General features: G+C 38.3%; 1 protein-coding gene across 2 annotated transcripts in view; it reads right to left on the bottom strand.

Annotated features, from left to right (window-relative positions):
- Nucleotides 1–125: 125 nt before the first annotated feature.
- The window catches only part of Prkd3 (protein kinase D3), a 71,839-nt gene continuing 54,529 nt past the window's right edge, over nucleotides 126–17,435 (bottom strand). For both annotated transcript variants that reach the window (XM_055618639.1, XM_055618646.1), the window contains 8 exons: nucleotides 15,853–15,905; nucleotides 13,798–13,870; nucleotides 10,944–11,050; nucleotides 8,179–8,340; nucleotides 7,564–7,662; nucleotides 6,030–6,297; nucleotides 3,376–3,461; nucleotides 126–2,662 (listed from right to left, as the gene is read on the bottom strand). In XM_055618639.1, coding sequence (XP_055474614.1) covers nucleotides 2,489–2,662; nucleotides 3,376–3,461; nucleotides 6,030–6,297; nucleotides 7,564–7,662; nucleotides 8,179–8,340; nucleotides 10,944–11,050; nucleotides 13,798–13,870; nucleotides 15,853–15,905 — 1,022 coding nt within the window. In that variant the 3' untranslated portion in view covers nucleotides 126–2,488. The remainder of the gene's footprint in view (nucleotides 2,663–3,375; nucleotides 3,462–6,029; nucleotides 6,298–7,563; nucleotides 7,663–8,178; nucleotides 8,341–10,943; nucleotides 11,051–13,797; nucleotides 13,871–15,852; nucleotides 15,906–17,435) is intronic.

Raw genomic sequence — 17,435 nt, forward strand, 5'->3', positions numbered from 1 at the left:
CATTAGCGCTATTTAAAATTTCTTCTATTACTCAGGCCTAGGGAAAGTTTTACAACCAAATCAAACTCCCTTGGGGTACTTGTACTACAGACTGGCTAAGGTTTTCACATAGGAAAATATGGTGATAGAGAAATACATTTTATTATCAAGTTTGAGAATATTTACAAAAAGTGGATGTAACAAAAAATATAAAATGTACTAAACAGTGTCATTATACACTACTTTGAAAATTATCACGTTTCTAAGAAACAATTACTTTTATGCAAACACAACTTGGCTTTAAGACAAAGACAAACGGTTATGTAGGCTAAAAAATAGTTGTTACTCAACTCTATACTATTGCAGGCTCTCTCTTTAGACAGCACAGGCCTTCAACAAAAACAAAGAGTGCAATGAATTTCACGGCTTGCAAAGTCTGCTTACAGAAGTACAGCCAACACAACAGTCACTCCAGTTAGCTTTCTCCTTACAGGTAAGCCACAGTATGTTGCCTGGTGACACAAAATAGTTCCATCTTGTACATGTTGGTCAAACAGACCTAGCACAACTGCTGTATGAGAACAATTACAGAGAGAGGGTGGATAGTCCCCTGGAGATACTTATAGATGTACAGTACATCAGCAATGGCTGGGATGGTTAACGGGACTTGGGACACAGGCCTGGGTTAAATCCATATTAAAATTCAATGAATTTTAACAGCTAACCTTGTGCCTCAACTTCTCTAAATGTACTTAGCCATGTGGCTACTGTGAGGTCCATTTAAAGCATAAAAACTTACAACACCGGCACCACATGATTTGCTTTTTCAAGGCCATTTTAAATTTTAGCTAGATCCCTGTAGCTCTTTCTCATCCTTGAAGGCACTCTCAGTCTTGGTCTGCTCCCACATAGTATTTCCTTTGCTATCTCAGTCAGGGGTAACTGACAGCACTGACGTTCCAGATTTTCGGAATGTCCACACATGCCATCTCCACAGCCACACCGAGGTAAGGAGAAGCAGTTTATGATCTCCACTCTACAGACTGAGAAGCTATTGTCACCTGCCCAGCCCAACAGACCTAAAAAAATAGATGCTAAGACTTAAACTCAGGTTTTCTGACTCCAAATTTTGCTCTTAGTAGAGGGAAGGAAAAACAACAACAAAAATCTATTCTTGGTGACCACTGAGGAATGAAAAAAAAAAAATAAAAAAAAAGAAAAACAAACAAACAAACAAAAAAAAAGAAAAACAAAACAAACAGCAGCTACTGTTTTTCTAATGAGAGGATAGTCCTGGATCCTTTAGGTAAAGCACGGGTTAGAATATTGCTAATGTGGAAATGTGAAGTTTACTGAACTCTAAAGTTTCTGGATTTTGGAGGATTTCAGGCTTAAGAGTCAGGGATGCTCAACCAGCGGCCTCTGCAAACATTTCAGTATCTGGCAAACCGAGACTGTTCTGGTATACAACAGTTCAGAGCAGGGATCCTGAACCTATAGTAATAAGTATTACAAAAAGAGCTGGCCACTGGGGCTGACGTGTAAAGTGTTCTTACTCCTCCTTCAAAGCTGTACTGGTGATGTGGTCCCACCTTGATAAACTGAACTTTCATGTCTGACTTTACCCACTCCTCCAAACCGCTCAAAATAAAACACTAATTTCAGATAACTGCAATTCTATCCAAAGGCTAAAGGAAGAAGGAAAAGATAATACTTAATGTATAATGACCTTTAGTGACCCTGTACTAGCTTTCCTTTTTAGTATGTATTTAATTTTGCCTATAAATTATTCAACCCCAGGTGAGGATAAATTATGTAGTTAAATACAGAGCTATACACACTGACTGTTGGCTTAAACCGTGATGGTGTCAATTGAGAACATAGGTGTTCAGCGGCAGAGCTTGGTGATTCGTTTTTGTAACTCCAATTGTCCAATTATCCTAGTGGCTACTGCAACATAGAAAAGGTGACAACTTTTATGTTATAGAGACCATAATTAAAGATACATCCCTCAAAAGGTTAGCAGTACAGTGTTGTGTTTATAGGGATCCAGGAAGAATGAATGCCTCCAACAGCAGAAAGCCATATATTGTTAGCCTCATAGTTACTGCTTAACTACAATCCCGCTGAGTAATCAACCTTATAAGCAATAACTAGACAGTCATAGGCTTTTAGAAAAGATGATGTAAAAACAGCAAAGGACGGATAAATTAAGTGCTAATTCACATTGTGCTAATGTAAAGGATTAGCAAAAAATTGCAGAACCAGTTATTGCTTATGCTACAAAAATTTATAACAAGTTTCATTTTGATTTCATGATGTGATTTTATTACTCAGTTTCCCTTCATGTACCTACTCATCATGAGCTTCAGTACTAGTGCCACCAAGTCATACTATTTCCTCATGACTCTGCCTCCTTGCAACGTAGCCTGCAGAGAAAAACAGTTATGCAGCAAAGTATCTGCTCTTGAAATGGAATCCTTCCTTACTGAAGTTAGCTCACTGATAATTAAGGATCTTCCTCCATATCATCTGGATTGGGGGCCATAATGAAATGCTTTGGATATTCGAGGTTGTGTGTGTATGCATGTATTTCCCAGCGAGCATCGTCACTTTCGTGTGTAATGTAACGTTCTCCAATGCGAGTTTCAAATTCTCTGAGGTCCAGCCAAGTCTGATAGTCCTAGGAGAAAAAAAAAAAATGATTATGAACCATAAAATAGACAAAACACCACTAGATCCTTGTTTTGTTTACAAGCTTAGTTACACAACTGCCAACTCATTCCTGAGTCTTAGTATAGTATTTTAAAGTAGCAATCTTATTTAAAATATAAAGTCTTTAATAAAGAAAAGAAGTAGTTTCTGGAAAATTCTCTTAGGCTTTTGAGCTAGCTGACAATAACCATCATGAAGACATTGTTCTGCATGGCTAGAGGCATACATCTTAACTGTTCAAAACAGGGGAAGGATTGGAAATGTATGATCTGACTAACTTACTAACCACTGAGCCCAGAAATACATCTGTTAATGTTACTCTGTTCCCTCATTTCTTATAAAATAGTGCTCAGCTTCTCTGCTCACTCTCAAGTGTGGATTTTTGTCTTGGGACAAATCTCTGTAATAACTCATGGACGAATCAGGCCAAACACAAACAAATCTTTTAGTGAGCACTTAAAGTAAAATATATTGAACAGCATACCATGTCAACCTTAAAAAGAAGAAAAGATGTGAGCAGCTCAGAGACCCAAGCCATAGCACAGATAATGACTAAAGAGGGCCTAGATTATCCCAAGGAATGTGCTGAACCTGTTGCTCTTAGAGTGAGTTCACTAGTGGAGACAAAGTTACAGAAGGCTGAGATGCAGAATACTTTTTTTTTTTTTTTTTTTTTTTTACCTGTAGCCAAGGATGACTAAGAGATTTGTCAACACTGTAACGTTTTCTCATCTTCACTTGAAGCAAGTTGTTTATCAAATCAATTGCTAGATGAAAAGACAAAATTAGATATATGAGTTTAGGGGTATTGAACCTAAACTTGTGATTCTGTCTGCAGAACAGCAGTTTGATTCACGTAAAGATGGCATGGAGAAATTTCTGCTTCTCAAGTCTATAAAACTTAAGACACAGAAGTGACCCATAAATGCTTCCTGTAGTAAGTACAAATGCCAACTTTTTATGTTATTCAGGAAGCAATCAGAGTGTGGGTTACACGAATACAGCAAAGCCAGACTGCTAGGCTCATGCGTGCCATACTACAGTGTAACACAATATGTTTCTAAACTATGTGGTACCTTGGTTTTCTCATCTACACAATGCACTGTTGAGAAGATGAATGAGCTTAACATAAAAGTTGAAATGTGTTTAATGTACAGGTGCTAAGTATTCACTACTATATTTTAAGGGTGAACAAAACAGGCTCTGATTTCAGATGATTTTTTTTCTCTTACAATGATAACACAATGCTCTCTTCCCTGACTTGGTCTGAAAAGATGGCAGAAGTCAGTCTTCTTGCACAAATAGTTAGAATGAAGTGGCAACAATAACAAAAGTTCACACTGTTCAGGTTTTAGTGGACAGATTTGGGGTAATTTGGTATTTATGGTGAAAACTCAGCACATTTTATTCAGTTTTTTTAGAGAAATTGAAACACTGAGACCATAAAACTAAATATTGACCACAGGCTGTAAGACATGTTTGGAATAATGATATGAAAGCTTATTTAGTCCCAACCTGCAAAGACTTTCCCTAATAACTTTATTACCTATGTGTTTCAAAATCATCAAACCCTCATTTATTCAGTTAATATTGTCCACTGTCTGCATCAATTTCAGGAAGTGTTTCATCTCACCTGCTGTGTCAGAATCTAGAAATGGTCAAGTGAATGACAGGAGGTCTGTGGGCCATACTGCCTTTAGATCTGAGACAGCTTTGAGCATCAAAGCTTCCTACTAGACCTTAGCCTTTCTGTTACAAAGTGAACGTAACCTGGCAGACTACTGCTGTTCCTCACACTCCTCCCAGTTTAGTGGAGTACTTATCCGACTGTCGTCTGACATGGTAAAAAGTCTTATTCATTCCAAGGACTGGCTAAACCCAGGTGTGGATATCCCTAGGTAGTACTTTACTGCATATGAGGGGAGTGCCTACTAAGGATGGCATACTTGCATCATTAAAGAGGACCAATTTCATTTCTCTTCCCTGACTTTTCTCCCCACCCCTTTCCCGAGGAACCGTCTTGTATAAAACTCTGAAACCTCCACAGTCCTGGGATTACTAATGTATGCCAACAGTCCTGACTCAAGCTTGGCTTGTACAGACTGAACTATAGCATGGAGCCTCTGTGTAAGAGATCAAAAGCCCATTCTAGGTGTAAAGTGCATGGATTAAAAGTATCCATTCAAGGGATTTACAATGTACTGAAGACTGGAAGAACTACTTACCAAAACATATCCCTAAGAAAAAAATTTCCAACTGTTAGCATAACTAGATCTTATTAGCTTGGAGAAGGGGTAGGTCAGGAGGGCGCACAGGTCAATCACAAGTTAGGAAGCCTTTGATTTGTAGTAGTGAGGAGGAGGGGTTGGCAGGAGTCCTAAGCAAAATGCAGAAAAGAGTTTAAGAAAGAGTACGAAACTATTCTGTAAGAAGTAGGAGGTGAGGCAAAAAGGTGCTTAGCAAGGGCCGTATCAGAAGCTTATAGCTGCTGTGGCTAAAGGGAAGCCAAAATGGATGAAATAATTGTTTCCTGCAAATGGAACTAGTAGCAGTGACTAACTAAAGAAGAGGCTAGTGGGCAGCATAGGGAAAAGATACTTAAGTACTTTCTGGATTAGGCTGCTGGGGCCTGGGTTACTGCCATACCTAAAACTTATGAGAAAAATAAAGGAAAACAATTTAAAAGTAGAGTGCTTGGAACCATGCATGGACCATGCTCGGCCCCCTACATATATGTAGCGATGGGCAGCTCAGTCTTCATGAGGGTTCTCTAGTACGGGGAGTAGGGGCTGACTCTGACATGGGCTCTGTTGCCTGCTTTTTGATAACTTCCCCCTCGTGGGGCTGCCTTGCCCGGCCAAAGGGGAAGAAGAAGCACTCAGTCCTGATGCGATTTGATGTGCTGGGGTATGTGTCTTTTCTGAGGAGTAAATGAGAAGGGATAGGGAAAAGAATGAGGGAGGGTGGGAGTGGGAGGAAAGGAGGGAGAGGCCTAGGATAGGGATGTAAAGTAAATAAATAGATAAATTAAGTAATTTTAAAAAAGTAGAGTGCTTGGCCTTGCAGTGTTGCACAGCTTTAATCCCAGCACTTGGGGGCAGTGGCAGACAGATCTTTGTGATTTTGAGGTCAGGCTGGTCTACATGGGGAGTTCTAGGTCAGCAAGAGCTACAAAGTGAGACCCTATCTCAAAATAGGGTAAAAATGAAATAATAAATTAAATATAATAAAGTGCTCAAAGATTGGCAACAAATCAGGGAGATGAAAAGAGAGGATGCTTTGTGATCACAAAGATCTAAGATTAATGGTGAACCTGAAACTTCATTCATTTTTACCTTCACTGGAGATTTCTCGCCATGGATTTGGTGGGTACATAAATGCAGCATTTTGGATTTGGTCATTTATATCTTCATCTTCGTTGAACGGAAATGTGCCACTGAGGCTCACATAGACGATGACTCCCACTGACCACATGTCTAGAGAACGGTTGTAACCTTTGCTCCTGAGGACCTCGGGGGCCAAGTAGGCTGGAGTTCCCACCACTGACCTCCGGAATGACTTCTCACCAATGATGCGTGCAAACCCAAAGTCACACAACTTTACCTGGAAATTGAGTATGTGTCAATATCCGTCCCTAGATACGCTCAATGCATTTAACCAAAGGTACTAACTATATAAAAAAGTTGTAGACAGGGAAACTGAAATAACACTTCCCTGGAGGCACCTACATATATATGTAGCCCTGTGATATTACAGTAGTAGGAAGAGCTATCCTAGCATTTATTTTTTAAAAATTTGTACTCTGTCTTCCAGAACGTAAACTGTCAGACTCATGGAGCAAATATTCAGTTTTGTTGTTCTGATGAGATGGAGGGAAGGTGCTAATCTTCAATCACTTGTATGGGAATCCCTTCTCTATTCTCTGTATGTAAGTTGTGTTTCCGTTTTGAATCATCAGTGGCCTCTAGTGTCTAGACATATAAAAGTACTCAATGTTTGCCGCATGAAAAATAAGCTACAGGACTTGGAAGCATCCTTCATTTTGTTTAATCTTGAAATATCTGTCGCCAAGGATGCTACATATCAGCAGGTAAGTAAAACAAGGCTCATAATGATGATGATGATGATGATGCACACAGTAGAAAAGCTATAGGAGCAAGAGCCTTCTGTGCTGACAGACTAGCTACTCCAGTTGGTTTAGAGTTGAATAGGGCTACATGTGAAGGTGCCCGCAAGCACCACAGTGTTTTCCTCAGGAAGGCTCTTCAGGAGGTGTGATGGGTTTGGCACTTACTTGCTGAATCATTTTAGATGACATCAGATTTTGGTTATTTATGATTGCTCAATAGGCAATGCCAAGTACTTCTTAGAGGAAATACTCTGAGAAAGTGACTTAGGGAAAGTATTACTGTAAACTGGGAGAGAAGGGATTTGATGTCCGTAAAAACAGTACAAAAAGTTATTGCAGAACAGAGGTGGAAGCATATTCAAATGCTGCTTGCTGTTTCTAGTATATGTCATGATACATGTCTTATGAATAAAACGTGATGTATCATAACTGAATCTTGGACTCCTCTATTCAGATATTTGAAGAGCTGTGTGGTTGTGAGCCACATATACATAATTATAAAAATGGATCCCCCCAAAGAAACCCAAAAGTTTGTTCCTTGAGAGCTACTTCCCTCTGAAAAAGTTTAAATGAATAGCAGCGATACAATAGTGAAGTCTGAATTTAAATGGCTTAGCTGCTGACTCAAACTGGCAGTTAGACACTACGGTGGTGTGCACTCAGTGCTCTTTGTAATTGGAGGTACTCTGTAAATGTTGTTCTCAAAATTGTTATTAATCAGGTTCCAGAGAGAGACTCACCTGAGGAAATGGCTCTGCTGATGCAAGAAGCACATTTTCGGGCTTTAAATCACAGTGCACAATATTCTTAAAATGTAGATTCCTCAAGGCAACAAGTATCTGTTAGGAAAAAGGTTTTGAGAGGAGCAACTGAGAACAAAGTACGATGACAAACAGATATGAATGCCATAATGAAACCCCCTACTTTACATGCTAACTGAAGACCTGGAGAGCCGGCACAGAAGTCAAGTACAAGCTGCTCTGCTTGAGAGGATCAGGCTCTGTTCCCAGTACCTTCAAGGCAGCTCATAACTGCTTGAGCTCTGACTTGTTCTGATTTCCACAGGCACCATGCACACACATGCGCAGGCAAAACACTCATACATATAAAATAAGAATAAAATTTAAAAGTGACCCTATCCCTACAAAGGGCTCTAATACGTAGAAAATCAGTTAAACTCCACTGTAACTTCTTCAATTGTATAATAACTTCAAAACTCCACTATATTTAAGCAAGATGTAGCTGTATTATTGTTTTACTTGCATTAAGGCTACCAATCCTTAGTTTTCCAATATATAAAAACGGTGCTGTTTAATTCTCTTAGTTTTACTAGTTTCAAGGTACAGTTAAAATACCTGTGTGACCATGAATTTAGTAATTCGTTCTGGAAGTCGACTTTTTTCACTGGACAGAATCATTTCCAACATATCTCCATGAAGTTTTTCCATCACTACGAAGACTCGTTCTGGGGTTTCAAACATACATTCCAGATTTACAATCCCAGGATGGTGGAGATTCTGAAGAGAAGTGGCAGGGTATTTAGATGATCAACTTCAGTAGAGAACTCATCTACATGAAGCCACCTAAACCTCTACAATGACTATATGAATATACAGGATAGAAAGAAAAATAGTTTACTCTCACCTCTCCTCAAAGAAACTGTCTTTTTGCATTAGACAGAGACCATTAAAAAAAAATGCACAACTGGTCCAGATGCAGAGATCAACTGACCATAGTGTACTCAATGCCAACTGACATACCTACAATGCAACTCCTACACTGAAGGCTCAGAACATGTGCAAGAGCCAGAAGACCAGGACACCTGTTGTGAGACAGTGTCTAAATATGACAGGGAAGCTACATCTGTGAAATTTAACAATATGGCTGCCTAAACAAGACATACACAATGACACTACCAGGTGACATGTCAACATGGATGGGGAAAAACTCCGAAGGCCTACCCCTAAGTGACGAGCTACAGGCAAATAATGGCTACAGGGACAGGGACAATCAGTCTGCTCCAGGGCCGAGCCCCCGTAGGTCCAATCCCAAGTGGGAACCCTAAGCACACATACACATGGGCAATAATAAGTGAAACCAGCAGATTGGATTTATAAATCGGCATGTATATAGGCAATAATAATAAAGAATAAAAACATTTAGAAAGTAAACTAAAAGCATATAAAATAAAATCTACAACAAGAATCACAGGTATTTTTTCCCAGTTGTATACTGGAACGTAGATTCATGGAAGGGAGAGACTCCACATCTTCTGTTCTGTCTTCTTTCCACAATGGTTTTGTTTTTCAGCTTAGGTTGCCTACTTTACTTTTACATACCTCCTCTTACCTCCCATACACAGAATTCACATCTGGATTTACTGTGTTTTCTTTCTTGATTCCAGTTTTAATCTTTACAAATCTCTTCTGCCTTCCTTATTCATTCTCTTATAAACACTCCTTTTATTATGTGTGTGTCACAAGGTACATGTGAAGGGTGTTTAGACTGTGAGACTATAACAAGATTCTTTCCAATCTCTTTGAAAAGTTTATCTGGAATGTTCCCTGACTAAATCTTATGGAACCAATTCAGTAATAAGGTATGATGTGAAAATTTTGTTTTATAAAGTATTTGTAGTAGAAGTTCATGCTAAACTGTCTCATATTCAAAGCATGTTGAAGTTTATCTTTAAACTATATATACATATAGATTCTGTTGAGTTTACACACTGCTGAGGAATACCTCAAGTCACAAGTTCACACACACACACGAACTCCATCCCCCAAACAAACACACACAAACTCCATCCCCCAAATAAATTTTTATGAGAGTAGTGTCTCTGGAGATATCCTAAAATACCTAACTGTAACACAATACAAACAACCAGAATTCACTATGTGCATTAACTGAAAATTCCCAAGTTCAATACTCAGTCTAAGGCTCTGTTTGTGATCAAAACCAAAGAAATCAACCCTTACATAAAGATCCTTATGTTTATTGCTTTACAATTAGCTGTAAAGCAAGATTTTAAAATTCAGTAAGAAAACACCAACAATGCACCCTGACACAGAGCCCATGTAAATGCTACTAGTATTCTGCCTAAAGTTAGCTTTGTTGGAAGCAGGCTTGGTAGGAGCCTAGGGCCACCTGAACGGAAACTTCTGATTGTCATTCCTTTGAAAACATGATGGCTACTTCCCAGTGATAGGAAGGCAAGAAATGGATCAGACACATTTGCTTAAACAATGCTTTCCTTCAAAGAAGCCTAGGTGCAGTCAGCTGTATCACTCTCCACAAGCAGACGAAGGGCTGACAGCATTAACTATTACATGGGTATTTCTTAAATAGCATGAAAAACCACAAAATGAACTAGTGGGTATTTGCATATTATTATTACTATTACTATTTACAACATACAGAAGATACAACAATCAAGCAAAATATTTATCTTTTAGATAACTCCCAACAGAGATAAAAACATTAGGTCTTTATTTTATGTGATTTACATTTTGCTAACACATATGTAAAATAGACTTTAATAAGTTGAGCCTGGAGGTGACATCTGCAATCCAGCACCCAGGAGACTTAAGCCTTAAATCACCGTGAGATGAGTTTATCTTGGGCTACATAGCAAACGTTGGCTTCAATAAAACCAAAACAACAAAATCCAAACCAAACCAAAGTAAACACCACCAAACTTTTAATGAACATGCAGTACAAAGAACTTTGAATGAATAGAACACATTACTGTTAAAAGGTAGACACTTTTAGTCAGTGTTTATTTTTATTTTAATTGGTGTATTCACATCATTTCTGAGAATTTGATGGATAAAATAATGACATGATAAAAACAGCAGAAGTTACCGAATTTTTTCTTTATTTTTTTGAGATTTCGCTCAGGGAAAAAAAAAGTTCTAATCAAAGCTGTATTATAGAATAAAATAATAACAGCCCCTTTAAACATTATTATAATCTTAAGAAAAAAAATGATTTGCAATATTCAGTATTCAAAAGTTCAAAACAAATCCCCAAAACCTATCTGTGTCAGTATCATCTAAAATATTCATCCAAAATTCCATTAATCAAAACTCAAGCCTATGTAAGCATATTCATTTTTTACCTGTAAAATAGCCACTTCATTCCGAAGCTGACTTTCTTGCTTTGTGGGGAATCGCATCTTATCAATTACTTTAATAGCCACATCCCTTCCAGTCTTTCTGTGTTTTCCTGTTGAAGAACAGAAAAGAGTTAAGCTGGCAGTTCACATATAACAGAAAAGCTTCATTGGGAAGCTGTCTGTAGACTGAAATTTTATGTATTTACTCTTGCATTTTCTTTCCCACACTCTTAAGAAATGTGACGCCTTCCTCTGTAGTACTGCCCCATAACAAACGCAGATTCATGACCTGAAATGGCATAACATCTTCATGAGCCTGCTTGTTGAGAAGTAACAGATCATGTTAAGTGCCAGTTTTTAAATGCCCTGATCAGGTCTTCGGAGACTGCCCAGATGGAAGTACTGTATGAGTGAATCTTACCCTAGGTTCACTAAGTCAGAAGAGTGATCAACTACGGTATGCTCTCAAACTCCAGACCCTTGATATAAAATAAGTATGCAATGGGATCTCATTCATTAAATAAAACAAGTTATTTTCTCTCTATTAAGTGGGGTCACTGCTTAAATACTACACTTTAAAGGGGTGAAAACAACAGGCACGTTTGTTTATTAGCTCCATTTAATACGCATGTGACTTGTTCTCTACCAATCTACTAACTTGAAGATTATTCTTAACTGTTTCAAGGCCACAGCCCTAAAAATTTGGCTACTTTAAAAGACTAGACAAACGAGTATTTAGTAAGATGCTAGCAGTACTTCAGATCATTTTCTCTTTCCTTAGGGAGGTCTTTCAGAGATACCCCTAGTCTAAAATGAACAAATCTGAAGCTGCAAACCACAGATATTTTGCATGTGTAAAACCTACACATGTTCTGGGTGAAGCATAAGGGCAGATATAAGGAAAACATAGGCATCTCTAAGGCCATCCTCAAAGTTCAGCAGCGAGATGAGAGAAACCCATAGTTCCAGGCACTATGGTAGAAGAATGCCCATTATGTCATAGGAGTACTACAGAAGCACAATCTACTTATTCAGTGGAGAGGTAGGGTGGGGAGAAAAGACAGAGCAGAAGTTTTCAACATGTGGGTTGCAACCCCTTTGGGAGGAGTCTGTAAGGAGTCCTACATACTCATTCTATAGAAGTCTCCTAAGACCATCTGATTATTGAATATTTAAATTATGATTCATAACTAGCAAAATTACAGTTATGAAGTAGCAACAAAAATAATTTTGTGGTAGGGGGTTGCTACAACATAAGGAACTATATTAAGGGGTTGCAGCATTAGGAAGGTTGGAAACTACTGCAGTTGAGAGAGCCATTCAGATAAGCCTGTTCACTGAAGAAACAAAGGCTAGAGAAGGTGCAGAGGCAAAATATGGAGGCGTGCAGGCATGACTGTAAGAAATAAGAAGTGAAGTACAATTAGAATACAGGTTACCCAAACTAGAAGAGATTGTAACAGCTTGCATATGCTAAGAGCGGTGGACACCGACCACAGACAATGGGCTCTGTGTGTACAGAAGTGAGTATCAGATGCTAATGTTCTGAAAGGTTCCCTCCAACGGTAGTGTGAAAGGTAAGACTGAAAAGAGTATGCAAGGGCAGCAAAGGTTTGACATTTTATTTTTGATTATAGTTTATGGATTTTTTTTCACATACATATTAATTTTAATTAATTCCAATAAGACTATGAGCAGTGCAATTCATTAATTCACTACCTTCATTAAGCAGATCTTGTATCAAGATTTTGAGACACAAGCTGGGCATAGTGGCATGCACCTTTAATCCTAGCACTCAGAAGGCAGAGGCAGGCCGATCTCTGTGAGTTTGAGGGCAGCCTGGTCTACAAAGTGAGTCTAGGACAAACAACTACAAAGAGATATACTGTCTCAGACAAAAACAACAATAACAACAAAAAACAAACTAAAGTTTAGAAGCTTTCTACATGAATTGAGAAGTGCAAAAATGTTAACTACATTTTTATTTATTAGTATGTAAGGTAGTTTGTCTGTGAAGAGCAGAGTTTGAATCATTTAGTGCACACATACATGCTGGGTGGGCATGGGGACCCATCTGAAATGCCAGCGCTTTGAAGGCAGACACAGAGTGTCCTCAGAGCAAGCGGGTTGGCAAGACTAACAATTAAGAAAATATTAATAAATCAAATTTGAGAGAGATAATGTATGATGACTAGATAGGTTTGCTCCAGGAATGCAAGGCTATTTCACATTCAAAGATTCAGCTAAGAAAATGTGCTATATTAAAAGATGAAGAGAGGAGCATGCCGATAATACCAACACTCAGGGAGGCAGAGACAGGTGAATCTCTGTGAGTTCGAAGCCAGCCTGGCCTACAAAATGAGTTCAGGACAGCCAGAGTTACACAGAGAAACACTGTCTTGTAAAGCAAAACAACAAAAATAATTTTTCTTGAGACACACAGAGGTTAAACGGGTTTCATCAGTATTCTTAACCACTGAGCAGAATAAGGGTTCAGGTATTCTGATATGACAGAATATTTATGCCAACAGAAGATGAATGCTCTCTTTGTATTGGAAACTAGTGGGGAACATACTCCAGTGGACAGTCCACATAATCCAACACAAACACATCTTTATGTATGAGTTGCAGGGAGAAATAAAGATTATTATAAAATAATTTCCTGATTCTGTTACTTTTAGAACTTTGCAAATGAAATGAAGGGAAATTTAGTTTTAACAAAAAATGACTATGATGAGAGCATGCAAACCAGCCTTTGAGTAAAAGGGCACTTGACAGAACTGTGAGCTAAAAGAATGACAGCTGTACTAAAATTTTACAATTTAGAATAAGTATATAAAAGGCTGTCATTGCTTACCTCCATAAACAATGCCAAACTGGCCAGAACCGAGCACCTCGTCTGCAAAGATCTGGTAAACACTGCTGATATCCTACCAAGAAAGCAAGCAGGATCAGTTTTCTCCATCCAACACCATCAATGTCTTTGACTCTGTTTTCATATCAGAGTCAAAAATATTTTATGAAGCACAGGCTTCATAGGCCAATCTTATTCAATGATTGAATATGAAAACATGACATATTATGTAAGGAGACCTTTAGGACCCAAGTGTGTTGGCACTCCTCCCAGGCAGAGGCAGGCATGTCTGTGAGTTCAAGACCAGCCTAGTCTACATGGTAAAACCTGTCTCAAAAATAAACCGAAACAAGCAAATAAAAATCAAAAAAACCTTCAGGAAAAAAAATGCTTTGAGCTGAAAATAAACCTCACATTTAGTAGTGATCTATGAAAAAAATTATGAAAGTATTTAAGTACAAAGTTTTACCAAAAAGGAGACTGCTATCTTTGACTTAAAACAACAACAAACCCCGCAGGCTAGGGTTATAGCTCAGCTGGTAAAGTGCCTGTTGTGCAAGGATCTATTCCAGAACCTACTTTAAAAAAAGATGTACATGGTGCTTTATCCTTGTAATTGCAATGTGGGAGGTGTGATACGCTGATCTCTGGAAGTTGCTGGTCCAGCCTGCCTAAACTAATCAATGAGCCCCAATCTCTCTCTTTCTGCTCTTCTCCCTGTCCCGCCTGCACTCCACACTCACCCACATACACTCACCCCTTGGTCTCTCCATATACATGTGCACTTAGAACCACATGCAAAATAAAGACATAAGTCATACTGAGACTGAGTTGACTCTAAAAGACTGATGAGACGTGTGAGGAATTCTAATATAAATCACTGATCACTCAGTTTCTTCCCTCCTCCTCCTTTTTTTTTTTTTTGGGGGGGGGGTTACTGTTTGCTGCTCTCAGAACATTCAAACACTAACTTAGAGTGTGTCCTGCCAGAACTGTGGGTATGACTGGTGAAAGATGACTATAAGGCCATTTAACAGATCTAAAGCTTTAGCCTTGAAACAAAGGCCAACTAATGTGTGGATATACATACAAGTTAAGTTGTAATAAAGACTTTAAAGGTAAGAATATTTGTATATGCTATCAATCTCAAATTTTTAATTTAAGTAATCAAATTTTTGTTCAAATCAAATTAGACATGGCCCATTCAAGGTAATCAAAGACAAAGCTGAATCTTTTTTCTCCTTAGCCATGGATCATATCTCTTTAGGCTCTTGTGGGATTACTCAGATGTTTTCGCTCATGTTCTTGGGATTCCCCTTTCTTTCCCCAATATGGAATTTATTTTAGCCATCTCCAGGAAACGAGATATAGGGTTTATATCTCCTGGTGTTTGCTATCTTTTGCTGATTAGAAATTTATTTTCTACTTCAATCTTAGAAAGTTCCAAACTTATGTTAGAAAACTGTAATAGCTTGAAACTCCAGGTAAAAGAGATATTTTTATCAGAAGAATTTTTATCAGAAGAATACAGAAAAATTTTCTAGCACATTCATTTGTTTCTTCCAATCTGAGTCAACAGGTGTCAATGTATGGACTTGGCTCTTTCTCTAGGGCTCTTGATCCACGATGGTTAAGTTTTTAAAATGAGTAGACAAATCAAAGTAATAATTTGTGACCTGTGAATATTACATGAGATTCAAATTCCAGTGGCCACAAATTTATTACAACTGTCACACTCATTCCTGTGTAGGTCTGTGCTATAGCGGCAAAGTTGGGTAGACTTGATTATTTAACATCTGGTCCTTTACAGCAATAGGGTGTCATACCCAGTGTACTCCTCTTCAGGAAGCTCCCTCTGTGGACCACTGTGCAATATTCTCATGTTGACCTTGAAGTGAAGAAATTCCCGGGACAGCCTCACTATAAAGCTTAGTTTAGTATCTAGTTTAGCAACTGCCCAGTATGTGGGGACACAGACGTAATCCTGACAAGATCTTCACATTATTTCTCTTATTTTAATTATCCAGTCTACACATATGGGATATAATTATTACTTACCACATTCTCCTGAACCTGACAGTTTGATACAGAGATACTGGTAGCCAGATCTTCTGTAAAACGTAAGAATGACATATGAGAAAAACACAAAATCGTTACTATGACTTAACATTATTTATTGACATGAAAATCCATAGTTTATCAAACTTAAAAAATATACCAATATAGACAATATATTCAATGTTCCATATAATACTAATCTATCAACAAGAAACTGAGTAAACAAAATATGACACACCCACACAATACTCTAAATAAACAACACAGATCTTTGACTGGTGAGTCAGGAAATTAGGCATGATGTCCTGGCATGGCTCAGTGTTAGAGCATCTGCCTTTTATGTGTGAAGCATGAGGCCCTGGATTCAATTACCAGTACTTCGAGGAGCACAAACAAACAAACAACAACAAAACAAGTTGTAGAGTACCAGTGTCTGATTTAAAGCTAAAAATGTTATTTCTGATGAGTGAGTGACGTAGGCTGGGGAGTGAGGGCTGTAATATTTCTATCTCGTCTACTATTTTAAAACATAAAAAAGCATGCATCAGGAGGATGACTCAGAGGTTAAGAACACTGGCCAGTTTTTCAGAGGACCTGGGTTTGAGTCCCAGCACCCAGTGGATGGCTCACAACCATCTGTAACTCTAATCCCAGGGAACTGATGTCCTGTTTTGCCTCTAAGAGCATCATTTACTTATGTGCTGTACAGACACATGTGGGCCAAACACCCATGCACATTAAAAAAAAAAAAGCACTCATAACCCTCATTAAAAAGTTTAAATTAGATAAATTGAACAGTGGAAGTGAAATATAACTTCTATATATTAAAGAGTAGGTAAAGGAAATTTATGAAAAAGACCCCAGAGTATGTGACCTTATTTTTGTAAAGGGAAAAAATAAAACAATGTAGTAGTTAGTAAGGACTTCCATCTTCCCAAGTCCTTCCCCAATCAAGAAATCCACAGCAAACTAATGACAATAGTTTCCTGAGGGCAGAGACAGGATTGAGATGGGGACAAATCTTTCATATGTCTTGAGGACTTTCTCAATTCAGGTGAAATATTTCTATAAAGTTTTGATGAAGTGTTGTGGTAAACAAAGAAAGTAATAAGAAAAAAGAGAAACAAGCAAAAGAACAGTTACTAAAGACCAAATACCTTTAAGACAACCCAAAGAAAAAATATGAAGTTTCTTCTACAGCTCTACATATTAAAAAATAAGACACCACTAACTAATATAAAGAAATTCTTCATCATAAGTAAGTAACAGAGGTTGGGGAATGGCATATGGGCAAGAACACTTGGATCTGAGTCCAGTCCCCAGCACCTGTGTAAAAAGGCCAGGTATGGCCCTGTGCAGCTCTGTAAGGGACAGAGACAGAAAGATTATGGGAACTTGCTGGGCAGGCAGTCTAGTGGGATGGCTGGCCTGCTTCAGTGAGAGACTGTCTCAAGGGATGAGCAGAGAGTAATAGAAAGAATCTGATGATCTCTGGTCTTCACGGGTACACTCAGGCGCATGTGCACACATACACATACACACACACACACACACACACACACACACACACACACACACACACA

This window comes from Psammomys obesus, unplaced genomic scaffold, assembly GCF_907164565.1.
Source record: "Psammomys obesus unplaced genomic scaffold, mPsaObe1.curated_primary_1811, whole genome shotgun sequence".
NCBI lineage: Eukaryota > Metazoa > Chordata > Mammalia > Rodentia > Muridae > Psammomys > Psammomys obesus.